The sequence below is a fragment of the Helianthus annuus genome, chromosome 3 (genome assembly GCF_002127325.2).
Source record: "Helianthus annuus cultivar XRQ/B chromosome 3, HanXRQr2.0-SUNRISE, whole genome shotgun sequence".
NCBI lineage: Eukaryota > Viridiplantae > Streptophyta > Magnoliopsida > Asterales > Asteraceae > Helianthus > Helianthus annuus.
In genome coordinates, this window is record NC_035435.2 from 134,823,248 (window position 1) to 134,845,696 (window position 22,449).

Consider the following 22,449-nt stretch of genomic DNA (forward strand, 5'->3'; position numbering starts at 1 on the left):
ATGGGTTCATATTTTGGAAAAAGTAATGACAACATAGTACAACTAGTTTAAGAACCCGTGAACTTCACGGGTTGGTAAAAGAAAATATATTCACTATCACCATTGATATAAATATTATGATTTTGTACACGTTAAAACAAAAAGGAATATATTAGAGTACAACAACAAATTGAAATACACGAACATGCAACGATCACAATTCGTTGAAATCTCTTCATAAACCGCATTAGTCGTTTTATCTTTAGGTTTGCCGTTGTTGTCAAGTATTAGTAGTTTGACTCCATCTTATGTTTTATCCTTGATAAAGCAACATACAATTGACCATGAGAGAAGACGGGTTGCTATATTGGTCCCAATTACAGATTGTAAAGCAACATCCTACAACAAAACAAACAAACTACATACAAAGAAATCGAATCTTCGCGAAATCAAATCTTCACAATTCATTCCATGTCACCCGTGTGCCTTTCACCATATATGTTTTACTCATTCAAACAATTCTTCCTTTATCTCTTTGACTACTTTATAAATCGAAGCGTTCCTTTCATTAAAAGACTTTCCGGTTTCTCGACAAAATAAAAAACTTAAAAAGAACCTTTTGGCAACCATAAAAAACAACACCAACTTAAACTTGCAACATATTATATTAAATTGATCATCAAAGAAAAAGGACATCTTGGTATCCATGGAATCAGTTCTTTATATTAACCAAGATCCGAGTTTTAAAAGCTATAGTTTGTGGCCTAATGAAGTCGGGAACCCGGGTGGCATATTCACTCCGCTTTAACTTTGCACCCATTGCTGGTGCCAAAGAGAAGAAGCTTAAAATTATATTTACTATTTTACCGTTTATTTTTTTACTTAAAAATTTTATGCATTATAATCGAGATCGAATTTTATTTATATTATTGACTCGTTCTAAGGTATATATAAACCGAAATAAACTAATAGAACCGCCCATGGCACAACACCATAGTCCAAACTATACCAGGGAGCTAAGAAATATTTAAATATTGAAGAAGAAGGAAATTATATTGTAAACCATGAGCTGTTTGACCCAGAGACCAAGATCTAAGCTTTGTTTTGTTAATGTACAATGAAATATGAGATGGTAATTTATGATTTATTTCAACTTACTGTCACTTGTCATACTATACAACTAAAAAAACATTGCTCAACTATATCTTAAACAAACTTGAGAAAACCTGGGTGAATGTTTCGTGGTCGGTATACATTGCTCAACTTTGGTTGTTTGTCATCAGCTTGGTGGCTGCAAAAAAGTCAAAACCATAAACTATAAAACATTTTAACGTTTATTTAAAAATAAATGGTAAACTCTATGAACATGGGTGAACTTGAAGATGTTACCTGGGGTTGAGAATACGAATTTGTATTGATCATGGAAAGAGGGCATGAGCCGGATTCGGGGTTCCAGCTATGACACATGTTATCACTAAAAATGGGCATCAGCATCTCAAAGGCGCAATTCATGGTGGATTAATCTAGAAATCCTAGCAACCTTGTTGATGTTTCAGGCTTCATTTCCTTTGGTTGTGCAAAATTAAGATTAGTGTATGGATGGAAGAGGAATTGGTCACTGAATTGTGGTCTCAAGTTTGAAGTACTACATAGTTCGGTCAAACCACCGTCTTGTGTTAACTGGTCAACTTTTCCCGAGACTTCCATCTCTAGCTGTTTTCCAGTACCAAATAAACAATAGTTTGGTATGGGTACACCAGAACACTCTACTCTCCCCCTCTGCAATTGAAACAAAAAAATATTATATTCCTAGAATATATTGGATCTCCTAATGTAAATCACTCAAGAGAATATTAATATAGAACAGTGGCAATTCTGATCAACTTAATTACGAATGGGTTGATAATTCAATGTATGTTTGATCTCTATCAGGTCAAACAGGCAAAATAAAAAAAAATAGCGTAAAGCTAAACCGGTGAAATGGGTCAAAAGTTGCCTAAAGTTTGATATTGAAGCATAACTGCCTAAGAGTCTAAGACCCATTTCTCAACTTTCTATATGTCTTATTGTGACAACTGTCAAAAATTAAGGTATCCGTACAATTAACTAACCATGATTAGTACTTAATGACTGTGCTGAATTACAATTAACTGCTTTCTGGTTATTGCTTTAAACATATATGTGCATCATATATTGCTAAATGTTATGACATGATTGCATAAGAGCCTTATTGACTCAAATGATGCACGAACCATAGTTAGCACAGTTGTCTGATAAATCAGGAAAATGCTGACAGAACTCAGCACATAGACAGACAGTGCATTGAGACACATAATGAACCAGAAACCAAGTATTACACTAGTATAGTTTGTAGGAAAGTAAGGATCACAAAACTGCCTTTCTAGTGACAGTTTAAGTGCCGGAAAATGCCTAAAACTCACCCAAAGTGCTGAATTCAGCAAAATTCAGCAATAATCAGCATTTTAACAATCTAATTTTATACAGAAATATGGTTGAATGGTCCTGAATGCTTTCCTAAGTGTCGGAAATCAAAAGCGTCAAAAAAGGGTATATAAAGCACACTAAACTGCAAGTTTAGCATCTTAACGAACCGGTAACCAACCGAACAACCGGACACTACCCGAAACACCAAATTTTCACTAGAAGCACTGTTTTAACATTACCAAGCTAGTTATGATCCCCGAATATCATATCATAACATATCATAAATATCTAGTAACTAATATAACTAACTAATACTTACAATTTTACCATGAAGTAACTAACTTAGATTTACCCTAGTCTACTACCCCCCCTATTTACGGCCAACATGGCCCCCACCATGTTGATTTTGTTTCAATTAAAAATTAGATCATGTTCCCTTGTTATGAGCACAATATACAAGAGTTAAAGGGTTAGAATGGATTATAAGAGGGCACCTTGAGTTCTAAATTTCATTTTCACACACACTAGAAAACACACATCTTCTCCTTCTTTCCTTGGAGCTCTCGGCGAACCTCACCACACACACACTCACCTTCATTCCTCCATTCTCATATAATCCAAGCTCATAAAAAGGTGTAGAGATCATACAAAGAAGCTAGGAGCTTACGGAAGTGCGAGGACCTTCTCTATTTGCTTTTACCCACTTGATTTCTTCACTTGATCATCCCTAGCCTTATGCTAGAGGTAAGAACCTTGATCTTGCTAGTTTACTTCTATTTTAAGTGGTTAAAAGAAGAATCATTATCATAATTTTGAAAAACACTAAGAATCACAATATGTAAACTTGAACATAAGCATGAATAATGAAGAAATCTTGATGAATATGAGTTATTATGTTTGATGATTGTTGATTGTTTGTGAAAATGATGTTGATCATCATATGATCTTGCTAGATCATGATTAAAAACATAATCTAGCAAGATGAGAGGATGAACTTGATGAAAGTTAATGGATCATCCTCATGAGAAGCATGAACTTGAAAGGATACATTGATTTCTTGAAAAATAATGATCAAAGTGAGTAGTAACACTTGTAGATCTAAAGATTTATGGATGATTTCTAAAGAAACCAAGTTAAAAATATAAGTTTTATTAAATCTTGGTTCTTATATAAACAAACTTTATTTTTGGTGGTTAAACAAGTGTAGAAACACTTGTGAAACAAGAAGAAATCATAAAGAAACATTTTTAGAAATGATGATCATAAGTTGTAAAGATCAATCTTCTTCAAGAATGATGTTTTTAAAGAACTAATCACACTTTAAAGGATAACAAGGCTTACTAATGACACTAGTAAATTACTACAAATTTTTACAAATTTTCAAGTTCATGAAGTAGTATATTGTGCATGATTTTGGCAAAATTGGTAAGTAAAGGTTGTTTATTATTGTTTATGGATTGATTGTGATGATTTTTACAAAAGAAAATGATATGCTTGAAAGCATGGAAACCTCTATTTTTAGGGGAAACTATGGCAAACTTTTCTAAAAATTTAAACACTTAGAAAAATATTTCTAAACAAGTATTTACAAGTGTATTTCAACCCATAAGTTGTTACAAAAACTTTGCCATAATTTTTGGTTACAAAAATATAAATATTGGAGGTTGGTTTTTATAAATAAAAGTGACTAAGTATGTATTTAGGAAATATATATTTAGAAGACACCATGTGTGTGATTATTTGTATATTTTGTGTATTAGTTATATTATTTTAGAACATGAAATAATATAACACATCAAAATACCAGGAATTACAATCCAAAATATTACCAAAATTCCAAGCAATAAATATACAAGTTGTACACAAAATATTGGTGAAACCGAACAAGGAATATAACTTACAAAAATATTCCGGAATTTAATTCACAAGTACATTTTGGTAGATAATATTTTGGACACAAGGAAATGAAAATATGATTTTTTACAATTACTACAAGAATATGTCATATTTTTGACAAAGGAAAATTATATTATTTTTGGCAAGAATGAAAATATATTTTTCTTAAAATTTTTAGAAGATATATTATTTTTAAGAAATATATATTTTCTCACACAAACACGAAATACAATATTTTGAGGTGAAAGATATATTTTCTCAAATAAATATGAAGAATATCATTTTTGGAGAAAAATGAGTTTATATATTTTCCAAGATAGACATGAAAATTTATTATTTTTGAAACTTATGAGAGAATACAAATATTTTTGCCAAAAGAAAAATTGTAAATAATTTTTCTAAATAATATTTATTATAATATATATTTTTTGGAAATATATATTGGTGGACTTTTATTAAAGATAATATTCCAGATAATTAATACGAAATTAAGTATAAGAATACTTAATGAATACAATAAAAATACGTATTCTCATACGTATAAATACACACCGGAATACGACCCCAACACATGACAAAAATATACAAGTATAAGAATGCAAATACAAATACACCCATCCTTGGGAAGAATATACAAGTATAAATACTGGGGAAGTATTAAGTTAAAATAATTGTTTTAACAATTATTCCAAAATTTAATAAATATAGTTTAAGTTAAAATATTAATTATTTTAACAAATAATTATATAACTTGGAATAATATCAAAGACACAAAAGAAACGTAACTCAAAGACAATAATTCTAAGTCAAGGCACGACCTGCCCGTCTAATAGATCATAGTACGTTGTAGGTAGTCGTGTTTACCCGAAGGAGCTTGAGTTACGGTGGTTGAAGACGCAAGACTGTGAGTTCATGTCCCCCTTTTCTTTAAACTGTTTTGTATTATAACTTCGGGGGTGAAGTACATGTTACAAAATGATTACAAACAATTACAATTGGTATGGTTAGCTTTGGAAAGTACAGTAGATCATGTGAATGGGTAGGCACACTCCTAAGACCATTAATCCTCGTGTTAGGACCGAGGGGCATCAGTGATAGATCTATTTGGGTGTAGCGAGCCCACACCCATGTGGACCGGGGTTTGGCCCATGAGGTGACTATGTCTTACAGCCAGAGGCCCGGTACAAAATCTGCTAGGTTTGAGCCTTCCTACGCCGTTGCACGCATGTTAATGGCCTTGCAAACCATTAATCGATCTGTTTCCTTGTTTTGCTTTCATACCGGGATTTACAAAACATACATACAATGTTTTCAAGGTTTTATTCATACACATAAACAAACACATGAACTCGCTGAACTTTTGTTGATGTTTTCAAAATACATATATTTTAGGGAATTAAAAGCGGATCTGGCGGGCGTTGGATGTTTCAAGTTGCGTTAAGAATAAAGGATGTCATCCGTTGTCTTAGGGTTTGGTTAGTGTGTCTTATTCCTGGACGAGACACATCTACCAAAGCCTGATTTTATTTAGAGTATTTTGATGAGTCCTTCTGGAACTCTAAACAATTCATATGGTTTGTAAAACTTAAATTTGAAGTCTATGTTTAAACAATGATGTTTGTGATGTTTTCAAACTTAATTAATGGATGACCATCTATGGTTTTTATCATTTACGTTTAAACAATGATGTTTGTGATGTTTTCAAACTTAATTAATGGATGACCATCTATGGTTTTTATCATTTAGCTGTTGTTATGATTGAATGCAATGATATTAAGTAAGTCACACATAATCACGCTTCCGCAAAAGTCAGGGTGTGACAGCTTGGTATCGGAGCTTCGATTGTAGCGAACTAGGATTCTTTCTCGAATCTAGACTACAATCATTAGGGCTCTCACAAAAGTATTTTTACAAACATGTTTTCATTGCATACACGAAATGCCCAGATCCAGGGAAACAAACATTTTTACAAACAAAAAGACACGAAACACACTTCAAGGATTATGTTTATGGTTCAGTCTGAGAGACTGGGTGGTTCAGTCTGAGAGACTGGGTGGTTTAGTCTGAGAGACTAGGTGGTTTAGTCTGGGAGACTGGGTAGTTCAGTCTGGGAGACTGGGTGGTTTAGTCTGGGAGACTGGGTAGTTCAGTCTGAGAGACTGGGTGGTTTAGTTTGGGATACTAGGAAGGATACGTGATTGCATTGTCATTGATTGCATGCTTAAGATTAGTAGTTGATATATGTGCATATGTTGTGATTGTTTTGTTACAGACACTATGTCATCATCCGAGAGTAGACTGTCCGATACCGATGACCCTATGGCTGTAGTTTCTAAAGATGAGATCGTCCCTGAGCCAGAGATCTTTACTTCTGACACAGAGAGTGACCCGGAGATGATGTCCGATGATGACGACGACTTTCAGCCCTTTGCGCTGCCCGATTTCGGAGATGATTTACCGATTGCTGATGGTATCCCAGACGAGGATTCGTTTGTTATTCCTATTCCTGTGCACGATCATCTTATCATCGGTCATCCCGATGGTGAGCATGTCGTGACACTGATCCTCGCTCCTGTTCCTCTTACGGTCATTCCTCCTGAGGATTGGCCTTTTGACGATCTTTTTGACGATGATTTTGATCTGTTTGTTGATGGTCCTCTCGATGACGCTCATGGTGACGGAGAGCTTGATGAGGACGTTGTTGCTATTCCACTTTTGGGGACTCCCGTTATCGAGAATTCTTCTGACTCTAGTTTACACTCCGTCTCAGATTCCTTTGAGTCTGTGTCATCTTCCGCTTTACAGGCAGTTGGACTGCGACGTTACGCCACAGATTCTAACGATGATACAGCTATGTCAGCTGCACCGTTAACTCCACATGACATTGAGCCTGGACTTGAGCCTGATTTTATTCCTGATGATCAGCCTGTTGATGCACCCGCTGATCCTGAGCCGATACCTGCACCTGAGCCTTTACCTGATCATGACCCTATTCCATTTGGCATACCTGATATTGCACCCCTCATATTTGATCCAGTTCCTGCACCCGCTGACCCTTATGTTATTGAGCCAGTCACTCCTCTACTTGCACCTGCACCCATTGATGTTGCTCCTTTTTCACCTGGTAGAGTCAGATGTGCACTGTGTCGACCTGCCTATAGTCTTCTTGCAGGATATACCCGCACCCCTTCCAGGGGAAGGCACTTCTAGCCAGCAGCCTAGCCATGACCCACATGTATCAGCAGCTTTCCCTCACATGCTTCAGTCTGCACCTTCTGCTCATTTTAGTTCTTCACCACTTGACGATCCACTTAGATGGTTCCCACCGTACACCATGCCGATTTCTGATCCCTACCATCCCTCACACTTTACTGGTTATACACGAGATGAGTTACTTCTATCATTGCAGCTTCAGTATGAGATCATGAGTCGCAGGATTTTAGAGCTTGAGATGACACCGCGACCTTTGCCATGTCCGTGTCAGCCTACTTTTGTTCCCCCTCGTTCATCACCATCCCCACTTTCGCATCCTCCCGCACCACTTACTCCATTTCCCGAGTTTGACACTCGCTTTCTTACTGTTGAGCAGCAGATCAGTTATCTGTTGCGTCATGTTTATCAGCTTGAGGAGGAGCTTGCGCATGTGCACGGCTTGCTTTTTGTTCCTCCACCTCTGTCACACCCCAACCGATAGCGGAAACATCGGGGCGTGGCACTGAGCGAAATAGATTGTCCAGAAGTTTCTATAACAACTACAATTACCAGTTATTTAAAACAACACGTCCCATACCATGTCATAAAAGATAACGTAATTATTACAGACAAAATCTAGTCAAATAGTTATGTTCCGACAACTCAGGTTTCATTAGTACAGACAACTATTTGTTGGTTTCTAGGACTCTTTCCTAGCCTTGATTTCCAAGCAAATAGACATCTTAAGCACCTGTCACATACGTTAAAATAAAAGTCAATACACATAATGTAAAGGTGAGCATACAAGTTTGATAAAAGCATATAGAGTTTGAAATAGTTTACGCATAACCAGCACGTACACTGAGTGAAACGAAGCATGTTAGTTATCGACATGAACCTATCGATACCAATGACTGCGGGTTAACTGCCCAAGGCAGTTCGTAATACATGATCACCACTGTAATCCATGCAAATAATTATCCTTAACAACCCCCGCGTGAGCGGGTGCTGAGTCCAAACTATAGTACTATCGTCGTTAAGGCAAGTAGACAACATTCCATGTGTAAACATAACAAACAAGCATTCATTTAGCCACGTATAAGATGCAGTAACGGTTAGCGTTTAAAGTATTGCGTAGTGTGTTCGATGTGATTTAGAATAAGTAACGTATGTAACACCGAAAAGTGCGTAAAGCAAAAAGGGATCGAGTATACTCACAGTGATTGATGGATTGAAGGGAGCGCTAGAGAGTAGGGTTAGCCTGAACAGATTGATAGCATAACGATAAGTGACGCGTAAAACGATACAAGGTGTATGCGGGTCGGACAGCAGTTCGATCGGACGGTAGTCTGATCAGGCAGCCGTTCGTTCGGTTGGTACTCCGCCCGGATGGTCATCCGGTCGGGTGACCTTTCGAGTGGATTGTTTCGTCCTTTGGGAAGGATGTGTTTGTGTATGATGGCTTGACTTTTGAAGTATTTGTTGTAGCATTTTGAAAACATAAAAGTATCTCTTCCTTTCAGGTTGGTCGATCGAACGGTCGTTCGATCGGGCGATACCCCGATTGGTTGGACACTTTAATGAAAACAAGTTCCCAACAGATTGTCACTCGATCGGACGGTCGTTCGATCGGGTGGCATCCTTTGTATATTGAACATGTTGAAAATTGTTTAAGTGTGGAAGTTTAAATGTTTCATAACACGGATGGCAGTTCGATCGGATGGTAGTCCGATCGGACAACAATGCGTTCAACACTCAGACTTCAAAGATTGGCAAAAGTGGTTAAGTGTGGGACCTAGGGTGCAAGTCGTTCGGATTGCCTAGTCATACGGTTTGGCTGTTCAATCAGACAGCAGTCCGATCGGACGGCACCCCATCCTGGTCGTCCTGGTCGTCTTACACTTGGTTGTTTTGATTGTTTGTCGATTTATCGAGACGTTTTGATAACGTGTTAAGCAACATAAACTTTGTCAATACTTGGTACCCCTGATCGGACAAGAATCACCCAACCCGGTCAGTTAACGGTTCGAGACGGTGTTCCATGTTTAACCCGAAATCGGTAGTCTCTTGGATAGAATCCAGATCTTGAACCAATACAACCACAAGAATGAGTGGTAAGTTAACACAAGCTCCGGTCCTATCAGTTTTGAGTGCATTGAGTGTAAAAGAGTTGAAAGAAAGTTGGTAAAACCATCTTTCAATCCTTTTCTGTGTGAATATGTTTAGATCTATGAAAGATCTTTGTTTGTTTATATGGAAATCGGTTAGTTCCAAGTCATTCTCGGTGGATTGAGGCAAAAACATGAAGTTCTTCAAGAACACATGATGACGTCACCCTAGAATACCTTGAATCTTGATGATTTCACGGTTAAAAGTTAAGAATCAAAAGATAGAAAGGTGTAGGAGTGCGTGTAGATTAAGGAAGTACAAGATTTAGGACGAGATCTTACCGGAATTGAGAGAAATTTGAGAAAAAGTGGGGGGAACGAGCTGGTCGGACGTCAGTTGCCAAAAGTGGTAATAATGAGAGTGACAGGAGGTATTTATAGAGTTCCCAAAGTGGAAAGGGTTGGTCGATCGGTTAGCCAGTCCGATCGGACAGCTGGTCGTTCGACTGAGCGGCTGTTCGATCGGCCGGTCTCCTGGTCGATCGGCCTTCTGATTCGGGTGTTCGGTGCGATGAGTTTTGCTGTTTCGATTTCGATTACGAGCGATGCGAATGCGATAGGGTTTCCTATTCAAATTACTTTTATTCCCAACTACTCATATCTCGCACTATCTCTTCTCTACCAATTACCATACCGTTTCGATTGCGATTGAGTTTCGATTGATTACCACACATAACATAAATAAACATGCACAAGTAACAAATAAGGCACACACACACCTATAACAATAACCAAAATGCGTAATTCGAGTTGCGAGTTCGATTGCAATTTGATGTTGATGAGATTAGATTGATTAGTGTTTAGTTGACTTTATCGCATTGTTACTTCCTATTATTCACAGTCGTAAAGCGATTCATAGCGATAAGTATACATCGATTATAGCGATTCTTAACAATTACTCCACATAATACAACTAACGGAAGGCATAAATTAGACTATTACGAGTCAAGAAGTCAAAACAGGAATTGAGCAAGGAGTGACAGATCGCAATTAGCAATCTTTTCTTCCTTTGACTTCAATCTTGACTTTGACTTTGACTTTGACTTTCGAAACACGGGGTGTTACAGCCTCCCCTAGTTGAGGGAATTTCGTCCCGAAATTAGGTCGAAGCCGTAACAAACAACTGTGGGTACTTCGTCTTCATGTCGCTTTCGAGTTCCCAAGTGAACTCTGCGCCTCGTTTGCCTTCCCATCGGACTTTCACAATGGGAATGCGCGAGCATCTGAGCTGCTTGGTTTGACGATCCATGATTTCGACAGGCTTCTCCACTAAGTGTAGTGTTTCGTTTATTTGGAGGTCATCGAGAGGTACAATTAAATCATGCTCAGCCATGCACTTTCGGAGGTTCGAAACATGGAAAGTCGGGTGGACGTTACTCAGTTTCCAGAATCTTAAAAGGTCCAACGTATCGAGGCGCTAGTTTCCCTTTCTTGCCGAATCTGACCACACCCTTACAAGGTGATACCTTTAGTAGTATGTAGTCGCCAACGTCAAATTCAATGGGCTTGCGTCGTCTATCGGCGTAACTTTTCTGACGACTCTGAGCTTTCCGCAGGGTGTCTCAAATTTGGAGGATTTTGTTAGTCGTTTCTTGCAGTAGCTCAGGACCGGTTAATTGCGAGTGACCGATCTCGTGCCATACAATAGGCGATCGACATCTTCTTCTGTATAGAGCCTCAAATGGTGCCATTTGAATGCTGGAATGATAGCTGTTATTATACGAGAATTCGACTAACGGCAGGTAAGTGTCCCAATTTCCACCGAAATCTATGACACACGAACGGAGCATGTCTTCAAGGGTACGAATCATTCTCTCAGTCTGACCGTCGGTTTGAGGATGGAATGAGGTACTCAGATTAAGCGTAGTACCGAGAGCCGCTTGAAACGTTTCCCATAGTCGCGAGGTAAACCGAGCATCACGATCAGAGATGATGTCATGAGGCGTCCCATGATTACAAATGATCTCATCAGTGTATTGTCACACCCTGGCTTTGCGGAAGCGTGGGTTAATTTGGTGTGACTTCTTAGTACCATAGCTTAATCACAATAAGCTATATGAAAGTAAAACCATGTAGATCATCCATTGATTTAAGTTTTAAAATAAAAGTAACACAACATTGTCTTAAAGCGTTGACACATGCAACGGAAATTACAACCTAATAACATAAAAACATTGTTCGAAAGACACAACCATGAACATAAAACAAACGCTGTTTAAGAACTGTGACTCGTCTAGGTAAAAGCCACAACCCCTAAACTCGGATGATCCCCATTACTCTACGCAGCGTGAGGACTTTGACGGTTGAGCGGCAGCGGTTTCGGAGGATGGTGCAGTGGTAGCTTGATGCAGAGACTTTGAAGGCTTATCCCAAAAACCAGCTTTTACCCACTTGTCGTTGATTTCAGCGGAAAGCAAGTAAGTTTCTTCAATCGTTGCTGTCTTTGCGGCATGCACAAAATCCGCAACACAGTCGGGTAGAGCTCGGATGTACTTCTTGATTGCCATGTCGGACGTCTTCACTTGATCGGGACAGATGATGCTGAGCTGCTTAAAGCGAGCAGTCAGGGCAGCGTTGTCACCTTCCTTCTGCTTAATATTCCAGAATTCGTCCTCTAGCTTTTGGCGTTCATGGGGGAGGGCAGAATTTGTCCATCATGATGGCCTTCAACTCTTCCCATGTCAGCTCATAGGCTGCATCATTTCCGCGTTTATTACTCTCGGCCATCAACCAGTCTAATGCGCGGGACTGGAAGACGCCGGTAGCGTTTAGAGTGCGGAGATTTTCCGGACATCCACTCTGGCGCAGAGTGACTTCGATGGAATCGAACCATTGAAACATAGCCGTTGGGCCATCTTCTCCAGTGAATTCCTTCGGACCGCAAGCCTTGAACTGCTTGAAGCTGAAAGCAGTCTTGGTGGCAACTTTAGGAGCTTCGGTTCTGGACTCCTCAGACGATTTACTAACATTCTCGTAAATCTCACTCACGATCTGGGGCACAACCTTGGCCACTTGTTTAGTGAGGATGGCAGCAAGGCGTTTGTCCCTCTGTTCTTGGCGAGTGAGTCGTGGGTGACGAGATCCAGATGATGGTCCAGTTGACGTTGTCTGCAACAGACATCGTCATAGGTCTCAGACATGTCATAATCGAATTTCACCTCACACGTCTATTACTTACTAAAGCTCAGGAACACAATGAAACATGTATCACATAAACACGTAAGCACCTAATCACCGATTCACATAAGCACAGAAGCACGTAAACCCGTAAAGCACAGAGCACAGAAGCACATACGCATGTAATCACAAGATGCAGTCAGAATACAGAAACCTATCATTCAAAGTCTTCGAGTGTTCGAGAATAGCGATCGCGTTTAGCATAGCGATTAGTATAATATAGGCGTATAACATAGCATAAGGTCGTCCATAATTTAGCGATTTGTCGGCGTGATGTAGTGAGTGTTGTGAGATCAGCGGAAGCAAGAGATGTTAAATTGGAACTAGTGATATGTCAAAACGCTAACAAATAAGCATAAAACCATGTAAACACATAAACTTCACATAAAATCGACGAGTATCAGAGACGGCAAATGCGAGCTCAGAATTGAAACACGTAAAAATCGAGAAATAGATTGTCTGCGGCTATTAGACAATGACTATCCAAAGTGATTCGACTATTCTCAAGGACTTGTCGTACACATTTTGGCCTTCAGGATCGCGCTTCTGCCTCGATTCTTGGGCGTTCGGCACGCATCCCTTTAGTCATACCGTGTCTTCAGGTCGTTGGAGTCCGTCGAGACTTTGGTGAGAGTTTTGGAAAAACCAAGTAGAAGTCGGAACAAGTCGTCAAGGTTAGGGTTTCACCCCTGGCTTAACAACTTCTTTCCAATTTTAAAAAATAAAGACGAAAATCCGTGCTAAAGTATGGATTTGACTCCTGGTCTAACGCGAATTCCCGCTTTTATAGATAAATACAGATCAAACAAGCAATTTAATCGAGAGTTTGCGGTTTCCACACCTAATCTCGACTTAATCGCTTATTCACAATTTGAAAATTCAAGTGCAGTGGTAGTGTAACGTAGGCGAGAATAATAAGGAATAGCAGTAAGCTCATACATAATCCCTACTGGTTATGCACGAGTCGGTCTATTGGGTCCTAACTATAGACTAGGTCTCTAAGACATCGACCCGGACTAGGTCGAGTCTTGCCTAATTCCCTATAGTTATGGCTCTGATACCAGTCTGTCACACCCCAACCGATGGCGGAAACATCGGGGCGTGGCACTGAGCGAAACAGATTGTCCAGAAGTTTCCATAACAACTACAATTACCAATTATTTAAAACAACACGTCCCATACCATGTCATATAAGATAACGTAATTATTACAGACAAAATCTAGTCAAATAGTTCTGTTCCGACAACTAAGGTTTCATTAGTACATACAACTATTTGTTGGTTTCTAGGACTCTTTCCTAGCCTTGATTTCCAAGCAAATAGACATCTTAAGCACCTGTCACATACGTTAAAATAAAAGTCAATACACGTAGTGTAAAGGTGAGCATACAAGTTTGATAATAGCATATAGAGTTCGAAATAGTTTATGCATAACCAGCACGTACACTGAGTGAAACGAAGCATGTTAGTTATCGACATGAACCTATCGGCACCAATGACTGCGGGTTGACTGCCCAAGGCAGTTCGTAATACATGATCACCACTGTAATCCATGCAAATAATTGTCCTTAACAACCCTCGCGTGAGCGGGTGCTGAGTCCAAACTATAGTACTATCGTCGTTAAGGCAGGTAGACAGCATTCCATGTGTAAACATAACAAACAAGCATTCATTTAGCCACGTATAACATGCAGTAACGGTTAACGTTTAAAGTATTGCATAGTGTGTTCGATGTGATTTAGAATAAGTAACGTATGTAACACCTAAAGTGCGTAAAGCAAAAAAGGGATCGAGTATACTCAGAGCGATTGATGGATTGAAGGGAGCGCTAGAGAGTAGGGTTAGCCTGAACAAATTGATAGCATAACGATAAGTGACGCGTAAAACGATACAAGGTGTATGCGGGTCGGACAGCAGTTCGATCGGACGGTTGTCCGTTCGGACAGCTGTTCGTTCAGTTGGTACTCCGCTCGGATGGTCATCTGGTCGGGTGACCTTTTGAGTGGATTGTTTCTTCCTTTGGGAAGGATGTGTTTGTGTATGATGGCTTGACTTTTGAAGTTTTTGTTGTAGCATTTTGAAAACATAAAAGTATCTCTTCCTTTTAGGTCGGTCGATCGAACGACCGTTCGATCGGGCGATACCCCGATTGGTTGGACACTTTAATGAAAACAAGTTCCCAGCAGGTTATCACTCGATCGGGTGGCATCCTTTATATATTAAACATGTTGAAAATTGTTTAAGTGTGGAAGTTTAAATGTTTCGTAACACGGATGGCAGTTCGATCGGATGGTAGTCCGATCGACAACAATTCGTTCAACACTCATACTTTAAAGATTGGCAAAAGTGGTTAAGTGCGGGACCTAGGGTGCAAGTCGTTCGGATTGCACAGTCGTACGGTTTGGCTGTTCGATCGGACAGCAGTTCGATCAGACGACACCCCGTCCTAGTCATCCTGTTCGTCTTACACTTGGTTGTTTTGATTGTTTGTCGATTTATCGGGACGTTTTGATAACATGTTAAGCAACAGAAACTTTGTCAATACTTGGTACCCCTGATCGGACAGGAATCACCTAACCCGGTCAATTAACGGTTCGAGACGGTGTTTGTAACAACTCTCATTAATTATTGTTTATTATGTTAATTGTCTAGTAGGAAACCCTAATTGAGAAACCCAAGTAATTCTGTACAAACCCTAAAATTTTCAGAACAATCAGAATCAGGATCAGGGCCCCTAAAACTCAAGGGGGGTACAACCTAGCTTACGATTATCCATATAAATTGCTATCAAATTCGAATTTTAACAATCCACTGACTCAGCAAGGCTACAAACACGTGAGGCTACTCTATAATAGAGTGGTGACCCCCCGCGTCACGCGACGCCCCAACATGGACCCCTCGCGTCACGTGAGGGGGTCAAATTTTATGTATAAATAGAGGGGTGTGGACTTGAATTTTGGCACTTGTTCGACATTAAATTTCATTATACACACTAAGTTATGATCTGATTACTACAGAAACACACACAATCTCGAATTTCTGCCGCGATAACAGGGTAATAACTCGATCGCTATTACGATTCAACGTCCGATCGACTAAAACTATCCAACGAATGTTTAAGTGCTGCTCAAATTGGGTTTATGCTTTGTCATTCGTCGTTAATTCGATGGATGTTTAAGTATCGCACTTTGTCATTTGTTGTGAGTGTTGAATCTCGTTAATTGTCGTAAATGCTGTATTAGTTACTGACCTGGTTCATGTGCATTGTTATTTAAATTAGGTTATCAGGATAATCAATAGGCTAAGCTCTGCCCGTATAAATCTGCAATGTGAGTCATTCTCTTTTTACCAAACTGCTTTCAAAACCCTATTTGTTTTCAAAGTTATAATTACAGGGATTAAGTCTTTGCAAATCTTAAATTACTGGCAGTAAGTGGGGTATTGTGCACATTACTGCTGTATTATCACTTTTAGGTGGGCGAGCCTAAATAGTGATACACGTCACTTTTGGGTGACATGACCCAATAAGTGATATGACCACAGTCACAAATCCGGTCGAGTGACAACTGGACCAGATAATTATAAGATAGGGGCAATTGTAATCGCTCTTAATACTGTATATTATAACCAGATGCCGTTTTCACAAAAAGAATGATTCACTCAGTATTTCCCCGCTGACAAAACCTTTTTCAAACATGTTTCAGGTGATCTGTTGTGATCCAGGAAAAGTGTCGTGAAGCACTACAAGCTTAAGGAAGTGGCTAAATCTAAAATAAAGAAACATGTTTTGTAGAATAACGATTTCCTAGTGAAATCATTATAGTGTAATTTATGAAATTTTTAAATAAATAAAAGGGCATTTCAAGGTTTTAAAAGATCCTGTTAAAATCTTCCGCTGTCGCATTAAATTAATAAATACCACGGGTTTCCTGTCCCGCGGCTCCTGACCGGGTCAAACCGGGGCTGGGGCCGTGACAGGAAAAGGTGGTATCAGAGCCACTGATTTAAGCCTATTAAGTATTTGGGGAATACTTAACTTTCTGATTATCATTCTGTGATTATATGTTTTATTAACTGACTATTTGTTAGTTACAGTATGGGTAAACAATATGAGAATATTTGTCCGTAAGGCACAATATGAGAATCCACTTACCCCAAAGAAAAGAAATTTGATTATTAGGAAAAGCCAAGAGAAAATAAAGAAGCCAAAAGAAATCAGGATGCCTAAGGAGACACAGGAAATAAGCAATAAACCATCTTGGGAAGATGAATTAGATGAAAAATGGGCAGATCTTTATATGTTAGCCACCGTAGTAGAAAATGCTAACCTCTAATACCCTGACCCAGTAATAGTATTCCTATCATCTACAATCCAGAAACCCTAAAGAAAATACTACCCAGTAAATAAATAAATAAACCCTAGTATGTTTTAATTTTCAGTTGTCCTTTGTGTAAAATTAGTCACACGGTATGCAATAAAACTTGAATATTTATCTGTGAATTTTCTTATTATAAAATTTTAACTTAGCATTTTGTGTGCATTTTGCATATATGCTAAACAACATGAATGAGCTATCTGAAGCCCTTCAGAATCTCAATCTCTATCCCGTACCAATAGAAGTTTCCAACGACTTTACTGGTTACTTTGCCGATGTGGAGGAACCTATGGAATTTCAAGCTCCACCTCCAGAGAAAGCAAAACTTAAGAAAAGATGTTGGTGCATATTTGTGACAACAGCTTAGATTTGGTCTTTGGATATCTTGTAATTAGTTAAACGATAAACAGTTAGCGGGTTTAGCTTTGTATTAGTGAAATAATAGTGTTTGGGCTAAACTAAACCCAATTGGATGTAGGGGGATGAATTGGGCCTTGCCCAAGTAGTAAACCCTAGTCCAATTAGTAAACCTTGTGTTATATAAACAAGGTTAGGCTTTAGGGTTTAGGTTGATCAGTTAATCAGCCAAAAACAGTTGTTAGAGAGAATTTCGTGAGAGCTTAGTGTCTTGGATGAAATTAGGGTTGTTAGAGATCTTGATTGATTGTAATCAGTTTGATAGATAATCAATAAAGATCCGGATTAAAAGTGATTTACTGTTTTCTGTTTCTACACGTTTTCTGCTAATTCTGATCAAGAGGATTCCGCACTCTTGATTGGAAAGACGATTCTGTGAAGATCCATATACATCAAGGGGACCTACAATTGGTATCAGAGCGTTAGGCTCCTGATTGCTCGGTTCAGAATTGTTGCTGCAGAAACAGGGAGTAAAATTTTCGATTTTTTTGTTAAACCTGAAAATTAGGGTTTATAAAATTTTCGAAATTTTTGTGTTGGTTTGATAAAATTTTCGAAAATTTTTTGGCTGTTTGATCTTCTGGTTTGTTTGTTTGGTGGTTTGCAAGATTTCTGGAAAGATTTGGTTGATTCTGTAAAAGTTTTCGGCTGATAGACTTGAAGATTCGAAGACTGTTCTTCGTGTTCCTGAGTTTATTCAATCGGTTCTTGATAAATTTTCGAAATTCTTTTGCTGATTTGCTGCTTTGATTTTGCAGGAAGTTGTTAGAAAATCAGAAAAATCTTCACAATTTTCGAACAGATCAAGTTTCCAGATTTAACTGGCGAATTTGATCAATTTCGCTGACTGACCAGCGAAATTAACTCTCCGGCGATTTTGTGACTGAGTACCTCGGTGATCGGCGAAGTTAAATCCAAAGGCGACTTTGATAACCGTGTAATTTTCCACAGCGAAATTACAACGGTTTTCGGCGACTTTACAGGTCGTCGTAATAGAGAATTTGACCAGCGAAAATATCCAGCGAACTCGATCAGCGAAATAGACCAGCATAATTACCAGCAAATTTAAGTGACCCAGCGAATTTAACAGCATAACCTAGCGAATTTAACAGTTGACCAGCGAAATTAACTATTAACCAGCGAATTTAGCAGCAAAATTAAGAGGTGGAATTTCAGTTGGCAAGCGTCGGAAAATTTTCAGTGTTTTGCAAATAGAAATTGATCCGTAGCTCATTTGACAGAACCGTTTGCGCCGTTAGATTCCTTGGATTCCCTGGAAAATCCCGAATTCGGTTTTTGACATTATATATCATTGGATTCATCTTTTCGAGAAGATTCTAACGGTGTAATTTGGTAACCACTGTTTTCGGACTACTTTTGTACGGTTTTCTCAGTCTGCAACGTTAAATTGTCAAACATGTCTAGTTTGAATGAGCTGTTGAGAATGGAGCATGAGGTTGGCACTACCAACAAACCGCCTAAGATGATGAAGGTGGAAAATTATCTGACATGGAAGGATCGTTTTCAGTCCTTCATTGAATATCAGGATACGCGCATGTGGATATGTATCGAAGATAGGTACACGAACCCTACACACGACTTTGAGGGCAGACCACGAAGGACAACTTATGTTAACATGCAAGATAATGACAAAAAGATGTATGAGGCTGAAAAGAGAGCCTTGGCTGCAATCAAAATGTCGCTACCTGATAGCATCAAGCATACCTTCAAGAAGTACACTAACTCAAAGGATATGTGGGATGCTTTGGAGAAAAGATACGCTGGAAATGCTGATGTCAAGAAAACCAAGATTGATCTACTGAAGAAGCAGTTTGCTGTTTTCAAGTACATGAAGCATGAGTCACTTGAAGACGTCATCACTCATTACTACCATCTGATGTCAGAAATGGAAAATTATGAGATCGATTGCTATACTTACGTAGAGAAGAATGACAAGCTGCTAGATGCTTTGCCTACCAAGTGGGATATCTACACTCTCATGATCATGGGTGAAGCAGATTATGAGACAAAAGAGCTTGAAGAGGTTGTTGGCAAGTTGAGAGCTTATGAGCTCAGCATGAAGAAGTAAGATACTGGATATGATCAGGTTCAATATCCATCAGTCTACAATGGGCTTACGTCTTCTTCATCTCACAACGCTTCTAGCGACTCTGCTACTGCGTTTTTATCATGTGAAAATGAGCAGGTTGTGGTGAATCAGGATGGTGATGTGTGTTTTGTTGCTGCTTCAGGAGGATCATCAGGAGTAAAGAAAACTTCAGCTGCTAAGCAGAGTAATAGTGCTAAGTCAATGCCAATGAGTGTGAAATCTACTGAAGAACATCTTGCTCTACTTGCTTCGTTTGTTGCCTCTTATGAAAACTACATTCAGGGAAAGATTTCTGATCCTGCTACTTTAGATGAAGACTATGATCAGATTGACCCTGATGATCTTGAAGAAATGGATTTGCAATGGCAAATGGCCATGATTTCTAGGCGTGTGAAAAGGTTCATGAACAGAACAGGAAGGAAGTTTGTAGGGAGAAGTGTTGGTTTCGACAAGACCAAAGTAAGGTGCTTTAATTGTCAAAGTTATGGGCAGTTTGCTAGGGAATGTCAGAAACAAAAGCAAGAAAACTCGAGTCAGAGTTCAAACAACAGGAATGCATCAAACAACTCTAGCTCAAAGGCCTTGATCTCTGCAGCACGAGAAGGTTCGTATGACTGGAGCATTCATCTAGAAGACAATGAGAATGCCACTCAGGCTTTCATGGCAGAGATAGTGCCTATTGATGATGATAAAGCTACTGAGGGAGATGCTGAAGTGAAAGTTGATGCTGAGGTGAATGTTGAGAATCAAGCTGAAGAAGAGAAGGATGATCAGACATCAGTCGCTGCTGAAGATGAAAAGCAAAAGTCTGACCATGAAAGAGAAGCTGGAGAAAAGGATGCTAAGTACAAGAGAATGGAAGCTCAGCTTGCGGCTCTAATGGCCAACCTTGACAAACAAACAGGAGAGGTAAAGTCTAATTCTGTGTGTTAGAAATGCCGTGAACTACAGGGTGAAGTTGACAGGTTGTCCACACACAACCAAAGTTTGGTAAGCGAAATGTCTAACATAAAAGAATCAAATTTTTTCGCTAAAAGAAATGAATCTCTATACTTGAAGAAAATTAAAGGTTATGAAACTGAAATTGATTCTTTAACCTGCAAACTAAATGAAAAACTTCAAGTCATAGACTTAGCTCATGACATGATGGCTGAGAAAACAAAAGAGATTTCTGATAAAAACAAAGAGTTGTCAGATGCATAACTCAAAATTGTTGAACTTGAAAAGAAATTGGGTCAATTCAGGGATTCTACTTTTGTTATGAAACATATGATGGGTGGGTTAAAGAAGAGTAATGACAAGACTAGTGTGGGATTCCAAGGCTTTAATGAAGTCCCACCTCCTCTTAGTCATGATTATTCATTCCTACCTGATGAAGATGAGCTAACAAAGTTTATGTCAACAGCACCAAGTAGTTCCACAGCAAGTCGAGGTGATGAGTCGTGTGATGATGCTAAGAAGAATGATAACAACAAACCAGCTTTGAAAAAGAAAACTTCACATCCTAAGAATAAGAATCCAACTGTTATTAAATAGATTAATTTTGTTCAAGGAAGTGACATGAAAAACGAAACAGCTGTTATTGAAAATGAATCTAATGTAGAGTTTTCTAAAAACAAGAACAAAGAAAATTCTGAAACTAAGCAAACTGAACCAGATTCTTCTAAAGCATCATCATCAAAGCCTGAATCTAGTTCAAAGGCTTCAGATAAGAAGTTTTCGAAAAGGATGTCGTGCTTCAAATGTCACACCAAAGGACATGTAGCTAGCTGCTGTCCTAACAAAAAGAATGAAGCACAAGTGAATGAGAGGAAGAGAGAGAAGTCACCAGAGAAAAGTGGTGATAAGCAGGAGAGTGAGTCCAACTCTCCAAAGAAATCTGCTCCTAAGCAACCAGAGACAGTTGCTGTTGGTGTGGATAAGGCTGAAAAAGGAACTCCACAAGTTCCTCGTTTTCAAAGAAATCAACCTAGATTTCAGCCTAGATCTCCACCAGGCAGATTTGAGAGACCTAGAAGCAGTTCACCAAGAATGAACAATCAAAATACAAATAATTTCAGAAGTCAAGGTCAATATCAAAATCGATACCAAAATAATGGTGGTCGAAATTTTTATAACAATGGCTTTAGAAATTACAACAATAATGCTTCTTGGAATCAAAATCAAAATTTTCAAAGGTCAAATAGTCCAAACACACATAGGAACCCTCAGGACCAAAGACCTAGTGGAAATCAAAATCAAATTCCAACAGGTCTAAGATCCAAGACTCCAGTTAGGAGTAATGGATATTGGATGGATGTTCCGGTGGTTGGTGAATTTGGACGACCCAAGACCATTAAGGCTTGGGTCCCCCAATCTAACTAATTTCTTGGTTGGTGTGTGCAGGAGCTGCTAAGGAGGATTATCAACTTGTGGTATGTTGATAGTGGCTGCTCTAGGCACATGACGGGGGATGCGAGATTGTTGACTGAGTTTGAAGAATATGATGGAGGACAAGTAAATTTTGCGGGTGCGAAAGGTGGTAGAATTACTGGACGAGGAAAGGTGACCAATGGGAAGATCACACTGGACAAAGTGAACTATGTGGAGCAGCTTAAACACAATCTTATGAGCGTGTCACAAGTCTGCGACAAGGGTCACTCGGTCCATTTTACCAAGAATGAAGCATTAGTGTTGAAACCAGGTTTGGA

The 22,449-nt window shown here is 38.9% G+C and overlaps 1 protein-coding gene across 1 annotated transcript; it reads left to right on the forward strand.

Moving 5' to 3' along the window:
• Positions 1-6,597: 6,597 nt before the first annotated feature.
• LOC110932131 (proline-rich protein 36-like) lies at positions 6,598-8,014 on the forward strand. Its single transcript, XM_022175489.1, has 2 exons — positions 6,598-7,449; positions 7,493-8,014. Exons 1-2 carry the CDS (start codon positions 6,598-6,600, stop codon positions 8,012-8,014), a joined length of 1,374 nt encoding a protein of 457 aa, XP_022031181.1.
• Positions 8,015-22,449: the final 14,435 nt, after the last annotated feature.